The 18,734-nt window shown below is 37.7% G+C and overlaps 2 protein-coding genes across 2 annotated transcripts in view; both read right to left on the bottom strand.

Annotated features, from left to right (window-relative positions):
- Window positions 1-18,734, bottom strand: part of LOC101156922 (zinc finger MIZ domain-containing protein 1) — a 197,684-nt gene that overhangs the window by 166,872 nt on the left and 12,078 nt on the right. The gene's annotated exons all lie outside the window — the stretch shown is intronic.
- qrfprb (pyroglutamylated RFamide peptide receptor b) lies at window positions 480-10,946 on the bottom strand. The gene is made up of 6 exons (XM_004080411.5): window positions 10,435-10,946; window positions 9,163-9,321; window positions 8,120-8,181; window positions 5,419-5,654; window positions 2,333-2,430; window positions 480-2,243 (listed from the first exon to the last, which is right to left on the bottom strand). Exons 1-6 carry the CDS (start codon window positions 10,799-10,801, stop codon window positions 1,846-1,848), a joined length of 1,320 nt encoding a protein of 439 aa, XP_004080459.2. The 5' UTR covers window positions 10,802-10,946; the 3' UTR covers window positions 480-1,845.

Here is an 18,734-nt window from a genome sequence, read left to right as displayed (position 1 = left end):
AATCTAACAAAATCAAGTACAGTAGGTGATGGAACTAAAATCAGTTATGTATGTTGCAGGAAAAAAACAGTTTTCTATGGAGAAACAATTGTTTTTGGTCTTGATATCACTTCTGTTGTGAACTTTAAGGTCAAAGCTTTTCTATGTATGTAAGATTTTTTTACTTTTGGTCATTTTAAAAATTGAAATGTTTTAGACTCCCTCTTTTATCTCAGAAAACAAAGTTTAAAGTATTTCTCAGATAACTTAGAAAACTCACTATTTGCTTTTAAACATCCATATTTTAAGTAGATTAAAAAAAATCACATTTCATGGTTTTAAGCTTCATGAAAAATGCTTTTTTAATTTGTTTGATTTTTAATGTATAACTATCTTAGGAATGCTAGCTACTATTTTACTCTTTTCTTTCATCAGAGAATGAATACATTTGAGGTAAAACACTGATTTAAAAGAAAATTACTCAGCTAAAGCAGCCGAAAAAAGGAGCCACCACTTTATTACAAGATAAAAAGAAAAACCAGGATGACGTATTTACCAGATTGAAGTTCAACACATTATTAAAAGTAAAAAGTGAAATTACGCAAATCTTTTTTAGACATTACAAAAATATGTTTCTCCAATTTTTTGTTGTTAACACCTTTACAATCTAAAAATGTTTTTTGGTCTTCTTTTAATCCTGTTTGCTCACGTTGCTTCACTTCTGATGTGAAACCGTCTCGCCCCGATTCAATGTTGTGACAAATACATTCATCATGACTCGGTATGTATGCAAATTTTATGCAGATTCCATCTCCACACAGCAGAACGGTGACAAATTACAGACATTTGCACTGATTTGATTCAGAAGCAGATAATTGAAGGCAGATTTAAACTCCAACCACATGCTGGGTCCAATTTTAGCCTCTGTAAGTACCAATCCCAGGTGTCCCAAAACCTTTTTCCATCCACAGGCTTGCTGAGATGAGAAGTCAGTAGTTGTTTTTTTTTTGGATTCTAGAGGGGTAGATGGAAAGTTGGTGCATCCTTTGATCGATTACAGCAGCTTGAATGGATCACAAGCAAGGAGTCAAGGGCAGCTGGTGTAAACAGAGAGCAGCCAAACCAAAAATCACAAAATAAATACATTCCTCACAGTCAAACCAGATAAAATAATTGCAATGATAGCTCAAGTCACAAATGAAATCCAATTTTTCGCTGTGAAAACACATTGTATGTTCACATGCAGCTGATGCACCTCACAGTTTGAGGAGTTTTTAAAGCCTGGGGGGGAGGGAGGAAATATTATGCTTGGTCGGAAAATGACTGATAAGCACCCGTTTGCAGAAACAAGACTACATGCAATCCAAAATACAGAAATCTTGTTTTTTTTTACTTTGTAAACATAAACGCATGCTCTTTAGTCAGAGAACACTATTTCATTACTAAAGAGATTTTTTTAAATCAACTTTTCCGCAATCTTTAGTGCAAAAAAGTTTGTTGATCAAAAATAAAAATGAGTTTTATTGAATTCAGGATTGAATAAATTTAAAAACAGTCAAAAGCAAAAAATGTCTGTTTTCCAAATGTCAAGTATACCGCAAAAAATTGTTGTCTTTTTCCCCCACTTTCTTGTTAGTTTCCAAAGTGTTGACGGTAAGAACGCCTCCGTACAATATTCCTTCACAAGCTCCACACTGTCATGCAAAAACATCCACGAAGAAATCCTGTCAGATTGATTTTTATTTTTTTATTTCTCCTTTTCCTTCAGTCCCATTTATAAGACTTGCAGCTGCTGGCTTCATATCCCAGCAGGCAACAGGAAACAGCAGGAGGTGAGGGTTCCAAAGCCTCAGATCTGGTCATCTCTCATTTGACTTGAGACGAGCTGTTGGCAGGGATTTCCGTTTGGACGGTGGAGATCTTCTCTCCGATCACTTCCAGGGAGCGTTCTCTGTGCAGCGAGCTGGAGGCGCCTTTCTCCGCAGAGGCCTGCTCCGAGGAGTTCCCCTCATCTGGGTTCAGGAAGGCCTCTCTGCTCTGGGGTTTGATGAACTGCACGCTCAGCCGCGGCGCCACTGTCGCGCCTCTCTGCTGGTTGGATTTTCGGATGCAGCGGGAGAGAGTGGAGACGCAGGTCTTCTTAAAGTTCTCGTTCATGAAGGCGTACACAATGGGGTTGTTGAAGCTGTTGAAAAACCCCACCGCCTGAACGATGGCAATGATCATGTTGAGAGTGACTCCGTCGTATTTCTTCTCCAAGTCATCTGGACATTTCCACACCAAAAGAAGGGAGTTAAACTTCCACAGATACACCTCCTAAGAACATGAGTGGAAAACAAAAAGAAGCACCTACTGTACTCAAACAGCATGTGAACCGTGTGGAATGGTGCCCAGCAGATGGTGAAAAGCAGAACAATGGTCACCATCATTTTAACGGCTCTTTTCTTTTTCCTTTTGGAGAAAAACAAGAAAAATGAGTCACCATCATAAAGTGACTGATGGGATGCATATCAGTCTCGGCAACAGAAAAAAAAGTCGCAGCAGATCTCCCAAAGGACGACACTTTTCTTTTAAGACTGGGTGAGAGCTGCAGCAGCGAGTGAAGGCCTTAGCAACCACACTCTCAATCACCACTTAAAAACGGTGTTGCTACTGCATACTACAAACAGATGCTGAGGCAATATGTGGGGCAAATTTCCACTCTTTTTTTCTCAGAAAAAAAAAAATATAGCGCAGAAATCTGAACAGTAAAGTAAATAAAAAGTGAGGATAGAAGCTTCCTTTCTTTTGCTTGTCTCAGCTGTTACTGACCAAAACACATCAAATGAGGGGTCAGGTCATTAAGATTACCCCCCCCATAATTATTGAAAAATATTAATAAATCATTACTACAAGCTTCTTTAGGCATTGCAAAAACAAGAAAATAATATTTCGAAATTAAATATTTGAATATTTTTAAAGAATTTGTACACATTTTTTTTTAAATATTCTTTCACATTAGTAATAGCACATCAGCTAAAAGAACAATTGTTTTAGTATTAATAACAATGGTAAAACTGTTTGAAACACACATTTTTGATCCTTTCATTTGTAATGGCCTTCCACTCTGCTGCTCATTTGCCACTCTTCCAAAGTCTTCTGCCCCCCTCCCACCCCTTCTAGTTCTAGTTCTGCCACTGGTCAGGTCAAAACACAAACAGACAAAATATGTCAGTCTGAAAGAAAACACTTTTTTAAATCATCAGCTAACATTGATTGGAAACTGTTTTTTTCATATGCTCCAGTTATAGTGATATATGGTAGCAAACTTAAAAACAAAAAATCATTTTTATTAAGACGCTACATTGTTCTTTGGGTATGATGATATAAAACTGATTTGATTTGCTTGAACACTAAATGAAATAATTCATGATCTGTACTTTCTTACAGAATCTTCAGAACTAAACATCTATTATTCTGAAAAGAAAGTCATCTTTAAAAAATAAAATAAAATCTTAAAAGACAAATAGATTAGTTAGATGCCAGAGAGTCAAGATTTTCAGGTAAGTGCTGATTGTATGGATACAATGGAAGAGATAAGTATTGGATTCCATGCTGATTTTGTTGGTTTTTCCACCTAAATATAAATTGACAGTCTGTCATTCCAATGGTACGTTTATTTGAACAGTGAGAAAATCACAAAGGAAATCCTGACATTGATTACAAATAATCGTAGAAATTTATTCGAATTTCACAGAATGAAAAAATAATGTGATCCCTTTGTAACTATTAAGAGCTCTGGTTCACACAGATCAGTCAGACTCTCTGAATTAACCTGCCACCTGTTTGGACTGATCATCCATAGAAAAGACACCTGTCCACAGAATCCGTCAGACTCTCCAACATGGGAAAGACTAAAGAGCTTTCAGTGGATTTAAGGGAGAAGATTGTAGACCTGCATGAGACAGGAACGTACTACAAAAGCATCAGCAAGAAGCTGGGGGTTAAGGTGACAAATGTTAACGCCAAAATACAAGAATTATTTCCACCCATAGGTCTGGGGCTCCAAAAAAGGTCTCACCTGATGGGGTTTCCATCATCATGGGAACAGTGAGGTATAGGCCCTAAGAGTTAGTTGATGATGTGTAAGCAACTGGGACCACAGTCACCAAGAAAGCCATTGGTGATACATTATGCCGTAATGGTTCAACATCTTCCAGAGCTCGCAAAGAACCACTGCTTAGGACTGCCTAACGTTTGCCATTGAACTCCTTCATGATGTAGAGAGGGATTGGGAGAAGGAGTTGTGGTCAGATGAGATCAACATTGAGCTCTTTGGCATCAACTCAACCCGTCATGTTTTGTGACCGAAAAATGCTGCCTATGACGAGCACCGTCCTCGCTGTCAAGCATGGAGGTGGATGCATTGTGCTTTGTTTTTCTTTTGTTTTTGTTTCGGTGGAGTCGTGTACCATCAAATCCTGAAAGGGAACCTCTTTCCCTCCATCAGGAGGCTTAAAATGGGTGGTGGATGGGTCTTCTAACAGAATAAGGACCCAAAACATACAGCCAAGACAACCAAGGACTGACTGAAGAAGAAGCAGCCAGTTTTTGGACCTCAATCTTATAGAAAACCTATAGGGAGAACTGAAGCTGAGAGTTGCCAAGTGACAGCCACCAAATCTGAATAATTTAGAAGTCATATGGAAAGAAGAGTGGACCAAAATTCCTCCTGATATGTGCAGAAACCTGATCATCAACTACAAGAGACATCTGACCTCTGTGCTTGATAGTAAGGGTTTTTCCACAAAGTACTAAGTCTTTCTGACAAGAGGGTTCAAGTACTTATTTCTCTCATGGAAATGAAAATAATAAATCTTTCTATTCCAGGACAAGGAACCGAAACTATTCAAAAAGATGTAATTCCTTCTAAATGTAAATCGAGGACGTATTTTATCCCTGAGGGGAAAATGGCTTCCCTAAATCTTGAGGAAGCAGCAGACAAACGATGGTTGAGGCTGTATTGATCAGGGACATTACAGTTTTTCCACCCAATTCTGTTTCCAACTGATCCAGCAATGATATTTACAGTACACGGACTCACCCCAGACTCCATATTTTAACAATGTGACGCCCTGCACATGTTGAGCAATCATTCCCTCTGCAGGCAAACGCAGTATGAACTCAAAGAACATTCTGATTTATCAAAATCTATCTTCTGTTATACACTTTTATTTTCTTAAGTTCTTGACTAGTTTTCAAAATGGACTAATGCTGATCAGCGAACAAACTAATAACCATATTCTGGTCTGTGTTAAACAAAAGTAAACCATTTATTAAATAAATATCAGATTGTTCCTTTTTTTAAATAAATTTTCTGCATATTTGTGTTTTTTGTGGCCAATAATAATTCCATTTTGATCATGATTGACAAGAGTGTGTTCCTGCAGTCATACCCACCTTGAAATTTTGCCGATCTCCCTGTGGTTCATGGTATTGAGAACCGAAGCGTCACCAACCCTCTTGCGGATCCACAGCTCGATTCCAATGCGGGTGTAGAGGAAGAGCATTGCTGTCAAAGGGAGCAGGAAAAGTGCCACCATGATGAAGGTGGTGTACGCCTGCCTGTAGGTCAACGAGCTCCAGCTCTCCTGACAGCACACGTGGTAGTGATCGTACAGGAAGTCATACTTGACCTGCAGGGAGGGAGAAAAAAAGGATTTTTGGTTTGCAGGAACCAAAGAAGCACATCAATTGTTTAAAAATTGCAAATGGGTCTGGTAAAAATAAAAAAATTGTCAGCCCAAAGGTGGATTTCTATAAGCTGTAACCCTTGTGCTGTCCTAGGCACTTTAACATTGGGAGTTAAAGACAGTGCGCTGAACCTTTTTTCTTCAGTGATTTGTGATCTTCACTGTTGTCCATGGATTACATGAAATCTTTCCACCTTTATCCACTTTTTTCATGGTAGGAAGAACACGTCAATGTAAGGGTGGGTTCATCTAAGATAGCACAAGGGTTAATATAGCTGGGGGGGCATCAGATTAGAAGGAAGACATTTATATTATTGGCAGAAAGGATGTATGAAATCTGAGGGATGAAATTAATTTACCTTGGCAACTGCTTATTAAAAAAATGTCATCTGTGCATCAAATTCCCTCACAGTTATTTTTGAACCTTGTAAACTATTTTTCACCTTTTGGTTTCCGTTCTAATAGAAATGGAGAATTAAGTTAGTAACTCCATTAAAGCACCATTGTGGTAAAAAGAAAAAGTCATTTGTTTTTGTATTTTCATTTATATTGCTCTTTTTTTCAAGCAACTTTTGAGTTCCAACTGTGAAACCAAAGATTAATCATATGATAACAACACTGACTTTAACTGAGATGTTGCTATTTTCAATTGCCCCTAATCCATATATTTATATGTGTAATATAACCAGTAAAAATAGACGAATATGAAATTTAGCAAAACAGCATCAATTATCTAATTTTTATCTGTCTCAGATTGCTTAAAAATTGTTTTTTATGCTTCTTAATTTTTACTTTTTTGTTCAAATAGTGACTCTTTACTTTTGTGAGCTATGGCCAGCAAAATTAACAAAATCAATCTTATAAATCAAGCCAGTTGTCAAACTTTTCAACAATAATAAAACCTAAGATTAGATTTTTGGAGGGTTTATATATATATATATATATATATATATATATATATATATATATATATATATATATATATTAGGGCTGCACGATATGAGGAAAACTCGCGATATGCGATATTGTTGATTAATAATGCGATAACGGTGTAAGTTGCGGTTTATAAACAAATAGCAAAACAACCAAAAACATCATTCTCATTTCATTGCAACAGTTTAAAAATTATACTCCAAATGACCCTTGTCGACGTAGGAGGCAAACAACAAACATAAAAGGGCTTATCTGATTGATCAACAACGTAAACGGGTCCTTCCGATTGGTTAAATGCATAAAGGGATTTATTTCATTTGTTCAATATTTCAAGCTGCCATGGGTTTGTTTTAGCACATTTAAGGTAACCATTTATTGCGATTTTCGCCGTCTTTTGCGGTATGCATATTGCACAGCTTGATGTCGCGATAACGATACATTTGCGGTATATTGTGCAGGCCTAATATATATATATAATCCTAAAATGAAAGTCTTTATTACCTGTCTGGTATCTCTCATCTGCAATTTTTTCTTTAAGTATAAAGATCTAATTCCAACAATTCTGCTTTTGATTTAAAATCTTAGAGGATCTTTGCACTGCAAAAACAGGCCCATTAAAAATAAGTAAAAAATTTGTATCCCATTGGCAGATTTTTTTCAAGTAAAAAAATAAAAAAGAAAAGAAAAAATCTAGATGCCAAGACATGTTTTCTCAAACTAAGATTATGTTTCTTGTAGAACAGAAAATAAGACAATTTTTATTGAACTAAAGGTCTTTCTATGTTTTTTAGATTCGTTTTTACAGTGTAACACAGTTTCTAAATCGGAGCCAACTCTCTGAAAGACTTAATTGTCATCTGCTGCACTACTGATTACAGACTTATTACGCTATAATTTTATGTTTGCTGGTCAGTGGGACGATATGTGGAAACATTAAACCAACACCAAGCTGCATAACGTAGAACCCAGCAAGAAAAGAAATAAACCTTAGACTAGACTGTACATACCCAGAAAAGTACTAAACTATTTAAGTAAGTGAAATAGCGAAAACCATTTTCTTTTTAGTAAAATATATTTTGACGGTTATATTTGCTCCAATCTCATCCCTCAGTGGCTCAGAGTAGTTATTGGTAATAAAGTGAGGCCCTTTAGGGACATATTTTCAATACGGTGAAAATATCAGCTTATTACTGAGAGCTCAAACATCTCTGGAGAGTCCAGCTGAAGCACTGTGAACATTTGTATCTTCAACTCCTGTCAAGTCGAAGTGCCAGGCTAAATCAATAGATGCCTCTCTCTACATTTAACTACTTTTAAAACACACCAGTTCTCATGCATTTTGACAAATCTGGTCTTGAACCAAATGTGAGCAGTGATTGGTCTTGACATTTACAGTGACGCTTTCTATTAAGTTTTGCAAACAACAATAAAGAAGAAATAATAGACAGTGGTTGTGTAATTAACATGTGTCTTACCTGCAGCTGCTGCACAAAAAGCATTGGAGAACCCACAACCACAGAGGCGATCCATACAAGTCCTGTGAGACACAGGCAGACGGATCATACAAAAGCCTTTTCAGTGTAAAACTTCTGCTCTGAATCCAGCCCATAGATTAATCCCTAAAGTGCTGTTGTAGTATAATTATACATTTGTCAAGCAAATTTTAATATTGACACCCTGTGACTAAATGAAGTGTTGTTTATAAGTTATTAGCAAAAAATAAAGAAAACAATTGTGTTCAGATCTGCCTGGCCCCACATAATGTAATATTTTGGATGTGAATATTTGAAACTGGATAATTATCTTTGGCGTTTTCATTTTAAATTTAAGGACACTTTTGGGTCATCCCACCGAGGTTTGGACACATTTAAGACCAAACTTCAACAAACCTTCTTAAAAACTCCAAGTTTTTCCTATTTCCTGATTCTTTTGATCCCTTGTGCTATCCAAGGCACTCTAACATTGGGAGTGGGGTCATCTGGACCCCAAAAGACAGTGCGCTGAATCTTTTTTTTTACACCTTTATCCACCTTTGTCATGGTAGGGATAACACATCAATGCAAGGGTCATCTGGACCCCATAAGATAGCATAAGGGTTAAGCCCTTCAGAGGTAAACTTTTACCAAAGTGTGCTGGGGTTTGTGGTCATAAACAAATGGATGGACATTTTTCCTTAGGACTCACTGACATGGTACACATTTATGAAACAACCCATTGTCATTATCTAAAATCATTCAGGTTCTGCACCATCACACTAACGCCACTATGTTGGACAGCTAGTATGATGCTTGTAGTGTATCAAAAAATAGCAAGTTATTTAAAACGACACAAAACAATTTCAATACCTTTCATAGATACAATGGCATTACGTACATACAGCTATTGTATATTTACATGTTGTTCATTACCTTCCTCACATTTCTTTGACCAAAATGTATGTTTACTAGACTTTACCAAACACTTTAATTTTTGTGTTGTATTCAAGTATCAAAAACATGCATGTTTAAGCACAGCATACCTAGAACCTTGTATGCTCTTTTGGAAGAGTACTGTCGCCTCATTTTCAGTGGGAAAACAATGCCCTGGTATCTCTCAATAGCAATGCAGGTCATAGTGAGGATGCCGGTCACGATGGCTGTCGTCTGCACGAAGGGCACAGTCTTGCAAACAAGAACCCCTGGAAGGAAAGCAAAGCTTCTTCAATGGACTTCTCACAGGGAGCAAGGTGTGCGTGAGCGTTCAGGTTCATTCTCCTGCTATATTTAGATCAAAGCAACAAATCAAGGGCAAGCTCTTTAGGACTTTTCAGAGGGGAAATAACTGAAGTGACAGAGCAACCCTCTGTGATTACACGGCCCGGTAACTCCACGTAGTTAGCATAATGAAGCAGAAGCGTCATAGCAGCTCGAGCTGCATGTGATGGAGTCGTTATGATCTCAATGAGAGCTGAGGGCTGCTGCTCTTCAGGTGTGTGAGAGCTGTGGGTCCACTAACTGCCAAAGCCTCCATTATGAAGGGAAATAATTCAAGATCACACTGTGTGTTTGACATGGTCAGTTACATTCATAATAGTCTAGAATTTTTCTTTGATGGTACTTTAAATTTCTAAATTTATACTTCAGCTGACTGCATATCATATTTTTAACCCAAACGTCCAACGTGGTGGCATAAATAATACTACATAAAACATCCAATAATATTCAAATGCTCACATTCCTAAAGGTCCACAGCTTTTGATCTCCTTATTTTCAGCAATAGTTTGGAATGTTTTTAACCGAACTATGAGGTTAAAAACTGACTTTTATTTCATGAGTTATTCTAACTCAGAAATTCTTGAACTTCAATTTAACTTTAATGTGGTTTTTGGGGGAATAATTATGTAAAAGTGTGAAAATTAAATTATTGTTAAACACAGTGCATCAGGTTACTTAACTATTATTTTTTTTTGCCCCTTTTAAACCTCCCTACATGTGTTTTACATTGAAGTCTCCAGGACTTGGTTGTTTAAAAAGTCACAGGTGTTACAGATGTTTTTTTTTTTTCTCATATGAAATTGTACGTCAGGGCTGCGAGTGTGCTTTCAGCACCTTCGAGCGCCTGATTCATCCTCCAGCTGGAATAAAACCCTCATTGATGTTCTGTTTGGTCGTCACATCATCCTGAAAAAGTGAGCTGGAATTTTTATTTGTTTATTTTTTACAGGCATACATGAATGTTATTTTTAATTCACAAGATGTTTAGAAGTGACACAATAAAAAGTGAGCAGTTTTCTGTTTACAGTCAAACTCACCTCCAAACCACTCTGAAGAGATATTCTGCAACAAAGTGAAAGGGATGCAGAAGAAAGTGATGAGCAGGTCGCTGACTGCCAGAGAGCAGATGAAAATATCCGTTGCTGTCTGGATGGCGCGTTTTTTCACTACTATATAGATGACCAAAGTGTTTCCAGCCAGAGCCAGGACGAAGATCAGCACGTACATGATCACGAAGGTGATCTTGGCGCTGCGCGGCAGCTCGGGGACGTAGACGAGCGGCTGGATGTTGTAGGTATTGATGAACTCCTGACGGCTCAGGTTGTAGTACTGGAGCATCTCCTGGAGCACTTCGGGGGTGATTTTGGAGGAGCCCTGTCCCGAGTCGGTGGAGGCGGCTGCCATCCTCCCCGCCGTCTACATGTGTTCACACACTCCCGGTGAGTTGCGCGGAAAATCTGGATGTTGCGCTGCGTCCTTGGAGACTCCGCGACGACTGTTGCAGCTTCTTCCTGCAAAACCTCTGTTGCTTCTGAGTGAGTGAGTGAGTGAGTGAGTGAGTGAGTGAGTGAGTGAGTGAGTGAGTGAGTGAGTGAGTGAGTGAGTGAGTGAGTGAGTGAGTGAGTGAGTGAGTGAGTGAGTGAGTGAGTGAGTGAGGATGCGTTTGGAGGGTCAGGGGCTGGGGAGGCTTGGTGAGAATCCAGCACAGCCTACTTCCATCCAGATTTTAGTTGTAAAAAATGCGTAAAACAATGGAAACCCCTTAAAATGTGCGTAAAAAGCAATATTTCTAAATACATATGATGTACCAGGACTGTAATATGTACATTGCAAACGACTGCAAAGTGATGTATTTGCTTATTTTCTGCTTGACAACGTCGTTATAAAGCACTCTTCTCTTTTGAGATGTGAAAATGTTGTTTTTTTTTGTTCAGCTGGATGAGTCAGCCCTGTGAGCATTTCAGTGTGTGTGCGAGAGCACTTCCACCTATACATTCTGACTACTCACATTCAATTACTTTATGAAAAAGGACGCACTAATAATTGCTTGTTGATTCAATCTTCCTTTCCAGGGTAGAAAACTGCCATGCTTCATGCACACCTTGTTTCTTAGCACAGCCGTGTGTTCACTTCTGAAACTTTCTAGCCTTTTATCTGAGTGGATGTGCACAACAGCCCCTGTCTTAAGGTCAAAGCAGCATTTTATCACCCTCATAGCTCCACACCAGATCTGCAGCTGCACCAGGGTGCTTTGTAAAAACAGTAGTTTCCTTCTCTGTTATAAACACTTGAAAGTCTGCATGTCATTCAGCGGGTGAACCTCATGTGCCAGAAAGTCATGTTTGAAACCATCTACATTTTTAAATGTATATTAGGAAACATGTTTATGTTAAAGTCAACATAAAACTGTTGGCTAGAGGTATTCTGTGGTGGCTGAGTAGGAGGGTGGCGTGAATGTATATTAGGAAACATGTTTATGTTAAAGTCAACATAAAACTGTCAACTTTTGTGTAGATTAACATTTTCCATCTTCTGGATTTGTATTTGCAAATGCTTTATTTCAAGCAATCAAAACAAAAACAAAAAAACCAGAAATATATTTTTACCAAACTAAGAATAATAAGAATTGATTATAAAATATTTATACATACAACAACATACACATGTGAATAATTCAACAACACTTACTAAAGTTCTTATGCACACAGAACACGACACATTGAAACCATTAAATATTAAATTTGTCTAAAGGAGTTGAATTAATTGCTCTAAAGGGAGAGAGATGATAAACCCAACTCTATTTTGCTGTATTTAACTATTCATTTTTTATGTTATACATATATCCTCTGGTTCTTTACTTAAGATTAGTTATTTATACTTTACCAACACAAATTCAGATCACTGGAAAAAAAAATAATAATCCACAAATAAAACTAAATGGCAAAGCTAAGATGGCCAAGCCAGTGTTTAGCTTTTCTGATAAAAAAAGCTTTAAATATTTGAAGCAGTTCAAAATGACCATGCAAATTTAACCAATATCTCATGATTTTGAGGACTCGAGGCACACCCAGGTTCTGGAACCCGGAAATAAAACAGGAGAGTTTGAGGTAAGTTAGATAATTTTTTTTGCAGTATGTTTATCTGATGATGAGGATCTCAGCCGTGGACAGCAGGTGAGTAGTAGGATGAGTAACGGGAATCTTGGCTTGAAGTCGTGGCGTGGCTGGAGGTATTCTGTGGTGGCTGAGTAGGAGGGTTGGTGTGAACAGGAAACGTGGTGAGCTGGCGTGAACGGGAAACGTGGTGAGCTGGCGTGAACGGGAAACGTGGTGAGCTGGCGTGAACGGGAAACGTGGTGAGCTGGCGTGAACGGGAAACGTGGTGAGCTTGAGGAGGACCGATAGTTCAGGAGGCAATCCCAGGTTAACACTCGTGGAGGTTTCCTCCTGAAAACAAGGCGTTGAAAAATAATTACTTGAGGGTAATATTTCAACAGCGAGAACATGAGGGACCAGACTAAGCACCATGGAGGAGCAACGAACTGGCGTTGAATGCTGGATGTGGATCTCCTTAAGAATGCTGCAGGTAGATGAGTTGAGTGGAAACAGCTGGGAGTAGAGCCCTGCGCGGGACTATTTTCTTCATCCCGCTCCCGCCTGCGCCCCTCTGAATTTCTGACCAATCCCGCCCGCTCCCGCAACGTATGCGTTACACTCCCGCCCGCTCCCGCAATATGTATGTCTACTCCCGCCCGCACCCGCAAAACTCATAGAATTTATTCCCGCACAGTCATAGAGATACATTGATTTTGTGTCGTCTCCCGTCCCGCAGGAAAAAAACACGTATTTTGATATTATTAAAGAGATTCATGTCCCTCCTCCAGCCTCATCTTTTCATGCATTCCTCTTTTGTGTAATGTGCAACTTAATTATTAAATATATTTTTACAAATCCTGTTCGGTTAAAAGTGTACGTGTGTGCGCGCAGACAGACGGCCTGAAGCGCGCTTTTAGTAAGAGGCGGGGCGCACCCCCAACAACAGGTTAAATGACAGAGGCCATTGGGCGTCTTTACATGGTGCCTTCACGGAGCTTCAGTACATACGAATCCAACAGCCGCACAGCCTAACGTAGTCCACTAATATATATTCATGAGATATTCATGGCAGCACTGATCCCGCGGGTTTTTTTGTTGCCGCCCGCTCCCGCCCGCAGCACAATTCAAACCGCCCAATCCCGCGAGATTTGGGTTGGGTCCCGCGGGACCCGGCGGGACCCAATCCCAATGCAGCCCTCTAGCTGGGAGTCCTCAGGAACAGAGCAGAGAGGGGAGAGGGAGGAGAGCTGCCAGAGGCACCACGACACAATAACCCTAAAGCATGATGGTTAATAGTTTTTATTATTGCAATATGAGTATTCTGCAGCTCAAATGGTATTGAGCAGAAAATACGTTTTTTTCATATTAATGTTTATAAAACATGAATCTTCAACTTAAACATCACAAGATAAAATGTGAAAAAAAAGGTGCCAAAGCTGCAAGACTGAACCTCCATGCTTCATAAAAGTTCACTTAATGGCATGACTAATAGGGTGAGACTAGATTGCTCTGATTCATAGTTTGTTTGTTTAATGTAGTAGTTAGTGCAGTAGTGCACTAGGGTGTCGCGGTACACTAGCGTGCCCTGAGAGATCGTTAGATGTGCCGTGGGAAATTAATCAATTTCACCTAATTGCTTTGAAAAACATTTGCCATTTCCAGACTATCAGTTCAACCAAACAGTCCCAGATTTAGAAAAAGAAAGATCACAAAATACATTTTTTTGTGTTCATTTGATTCTTATTCAAAATATTGATAAGAATGACTGTTTAGACGGAAGAGTTGTTTTGTTTTTTTCATTTAATTTTAATTCAGTTTGCGGCGTGCCTTGAAATTTGGCTGAAAAAAGGTAAAAACACAGAATTAGTGGGTTAGAATTCCCTCCATAATACTTTGCTCAATTGAATTTATGTGACATTACATACATTTCATGAATGAATGAAAAGACAATAGAAAAACAAGAAAGTAAAAGTCAAATTGAGCAAAGATCCATAATAGACAAATCTAAATTAATCTACCTCCTGATAATGGTACTTATTCAGTCTCTTTAAATAAATCACTATGTTCCTTTTTTCATTGACCGTGTTGGCATCAGTGTCTATTCTAGTTTTGTTTCCATAGAAACCTTTTTTTGTGAAAAAAAAATGCTGGAGAGGAGGAGGAATGTGTATAACAAAAGGAAGGTTCACTTTTAGTTTCAATATGTTTAACAAAAAGATTAAATTGTGAGTTTTATGAGAGCATTTGCAACACATAGTGCTGGATGGGCTTAAAAAACAGACACACAAAGTGAAAATAAAACCTAGCATTTAATTTGAAAGACAAACAGTTGAAATTAAGTTTAATGAATTGAAATGATGTCCTGCAGATTTCATTCAAACTAACAGAGAGCAAGGAAACACTGGAAATAAAGTTTAAAAATAAATAAAAACAATTCAAGAGATGCTAAAAATCTACAGAAATACTTCATATGGTAAAAACGAGTCTTAATAATTTAAAATTTCTTAAATTAAAATATTTTGTAAGAAAAACACACAGTTACTGGGTTATATGAACAATCAAAATTGTAATACATAATGAAAAAATAATAAATAAATACTAAACGAGATAGAACTTAACAACAAAAACCTAAAGGAAGATATTCAAGCTTAAAAATACCACTAAGACAAAAGATTAACATTTTTAATAATAAATAAAACTTCTTTCAAAATTGGTGAAAAGCTATATAAGAAAGACATGTAACCCTTGTGCTATCCTAGGCACTTTAACATTGGGAGTTGGGTCATCTAGACCCACTAAAGAGTGCGCTAAACCTTTTTTCTTCAATGATTTGTGTTCTTCACTGGTGTCCATGGATTACAAGAAATCTTTCCACCTTTATCCACCTTTGTCATGGTAGGGAGAACACATCGATTCAAGGATGGGGTCATCTAAGATAGCACAAGGGTGAAAAGAGCTCTCAGGTGCTCTGGTGTCCATCAACAGCTGAGGAACATAGACTGAAATGCAGCCCTAATGGGTTCTGGTTCTTTCAGTGGGATTTGTAAGTAAACCAGCACTTGAGAACCTGAGAGTTTTTTGGGGTCTGCAAATGAAAAGAACATCTGAAAGATGGAGATGGCTCAGACCTTTAAGACATTTAAAAACTAATGTAAACCACGTAAAATCTCCTTACAGAGTGATCAAATAAATATCTCATAATGTGTGTGATCATTTTGCTATAGTGTCAAACAGTGCATTCATTTGTAGCAATGTATTTTTTTACATTTACGTCATTTTAAACATAAAGTCAGTCTTTTTTGGAAGAAAACATAAAATTTTGACTTTTGTTTGACTTTGGGGGGAAAACAGTTTGAATAAATAATTTTGCATAAAGAGTTTTAAATAAGTAAAATGGCCTGGAGGTATGAACCGTCAATAACCTACACTCTAAAAACAAGTTTCTGTCTTTGGATTAATGTACTAGCACACAGTAAACAGTGGACCATGCTGTGTCTGTGTAATATTTTGCTTCACATGCAAACAAAACATTTTTATAAAACCATGCATTTTTTGTTTTGTAATGACATGTATTGTAAAAAATATAGCAATCTAAAATGAGCTTTTGGGCGAAATAATTAACATTTCGCAAATTTTTTCCCCCTCAAAAGCAAAGACACAAGAAACATTCTTAAAGCTGTGACAAAGACTGAGTCAAGCTGTTTTATTTGTGACCAGAGGGCGTCACTGTGCGGCTCCTTATTTGTCTGAGCAGCAAAATCAAACATATGTGAAAATTTTGTTTGTTTATGATTAAATCTTTCATTTTTTCAACCATTTACTTTTTCTTGAGATATATTTATTCCAATTTCAAAGGCTAAAATAAGGCATGCTATTGCAATATTTATTTATTCAATCAATTTCTAACATTTTAATTTGATACCCATCAAAAGAAGTACTGGTTTACATAAAAAGTGTGTAACACAAGCAGAACAGTGAGAGTCTACAGCTACTGAAATGACCAAGTTGACTATAAAATGTTACTTTAGCAGATATGCTGTAGGAGGTGCAGCTAATCTCAACAAGTGTCCAGGAGTGGAAAGAATCTTGAGGACCCTTAGTCTGACATTCAAGCATCCATGATGAAAGAATAAAGAAAGACTGGCATATTACTAGGGCTAACTGTGCTGGGCTGTCCAACTACGCTAAGGCAGAGCTGTCTTCATAGTTTAGTGATGCTGAAAAACTCATCCATTTATTTGTTACGTCTAGGCTGGATTACGGTAACTCTTTTTTTCAACAGCGTGCCCTAAAAGTTCATTTAAAAGTCTTCAGCTTGTTCAGAATGCAGCAGCAAGATTGTTTCCGGGAAGCAGGAGTGATTCCAGATTCCAGTTGGCTTGTCCATGATCCAGTCCTTGGCTGAGGACCTCGTCTCTGTCATAAAGAAAGGGACTATTCGGGCATAATTTTCTTAATGGGTGCGGCCAGTGCTGAGCTTTTTTTGGCTGCACCAACCCAGCGGAAGGGTTAAGTTTAGGATTACAGGTTAAGGTTAAGCTGCGTTCACACCGAACGCCCTTTGTGGCAGAGGCGTCCGATTTCAATATTAAGTCAATGGTACACCTGACGCAGTGGTTTCTTTTTCTAAATTTATTCACTCTTACTTTTTTTTCTATTAGCTAGACGTTAATGAGTTTGCGCTCTGCTGGGGGGATCCACACAAAAGTGTGAAATAAATGACAGCAGGAAAAGAAGCAAAATCTAAACCATTTCACTTTTATTTGATTTAGAATCGGCTCAAGAACCAAACTGAGAACTAAGAGAATCTTCTCCAAAACATGGCAGATCATTACTAATTGAAGAAACCTGAACAGCTTCAAAAAGCTGAGAGACTTAGTATTTTCAAACATTTACTATGATTAAGTTAAACATTGTTGTTAGTTTTTTTGTGTGTGTACACTGTCATATATATTTTGTGTTGTTTAACTTTAACTTTGTTTCAAAGGAAAAATCGAACATTTATAAAGTAAAACGTTGAATTGTAAAATTGTTTTTTAGATTTTAGCATTTGCTGTTTACATTTTTTTTATTTAAGCCCCTTGCCCTTTCCAGTCAGAATGACTTTTGCATTGAAGGAGAAGAAAGAGAATTAGTTTGTATTTTCAAAAGACTGGCTTGGTTTCAGATTTGATAGATAAGACTCTAATTTTATAGATAAAGAGCCTCAATGGAAGAGTGTAAATGCTGGGAGCACATGATCTTGAGTGTCCCTACTTTTAATTAGTAATCATTGTAATGGGAAAAAAAAACAGCTCAACGGACACAAAGAAAAAAGGCTTTGAGTTGCCAAACAATGCAGGCAAATCATCATTTACTTCCAGCAGAAATAATAGTCACTTTTGCACAGTATCAGTCATTTTTGGAAGCCAACAAGCTGCAAGGATGTTGGGTTGTGACAAAAGCCAGATGCCAGATTTAATATTGTGTGAAATCGATATGGGTGTCTTTCTGTTTTTATGTTATAAGTTACATGGAAAAATCAAGACACGTTTGGGCTTTGTTGAACAGTACATGGTTATAAAATTCGTTCTTCTTTTTTCCTGTAAAGAAAAATCAAAGCAAGAAAAAAGAAATAGCCAAAAAATACGGTTGAAAGCACAATATTGATGTTAAAGTAAGACAAATGGAGTACTGTAATGTGTTACATCTTTTTATCCTGTTTGTGTTGACTGTAGAGTCCAGGATTTTTGTGGCTATAAAGAACTGTGTGGTTAAATGTTGTTGACTAAATTTATGCTGTTTTCAGAGAATTTACTACAGGGACTTTTAGAGGCTACTGCATTTTTGCCAGAAAACTAATATTCCTCAAGCAAAAATGTGCCATTTGGGACATTATCCTACATTATAAGTTTTATTTTATTGTTGAGAAGGTGTTGAAATAAGTTTCTGCACATGCCTGTCTTTCCTGTAAACACTTGCAGACCATGTATTCTTTGCTGGGAGAAATTGATATTCAGGAAGCAGGCAGCTGTTTAACCATTGTGCTATCTTAGATGACCCCACCCTTACCTTGACGTGTTATTCCTACCATGACAAAGGTGGATAAAGGTGGAAAGATTTCATGTAATCTAAGGACACCAGTGAAGATCACAAATCATTGAAGAAAAAAGGTTCAGAGCACTGTCTAGTGGGTCTAGATGACCCAACTCCAAATGTTAAAGTGATAGCACAAGGGTTATACTCCAGCTGAAGCTGCATTT

The sequence above is a fragment of the Oryzias latipes genome, chromosome 19 (assembly GCF_053564925.1).
Source record: "Oryzias latipes strain Hd-rR chromosome 19, Olatipes_Hd-rR_3.1".
Taxonomy (NCBI): domain Eukaryota; kingdom Metazoa; phylum Chordata; class Actinopteri; order Beloniformes; family Adrianichthyidae; genus Oryzias; species Oryzias latipes.
Note: the sequence above shows the minus strand (reverse complement) of the source record. Positions and strands in the feature narration are given on the sequence as shown.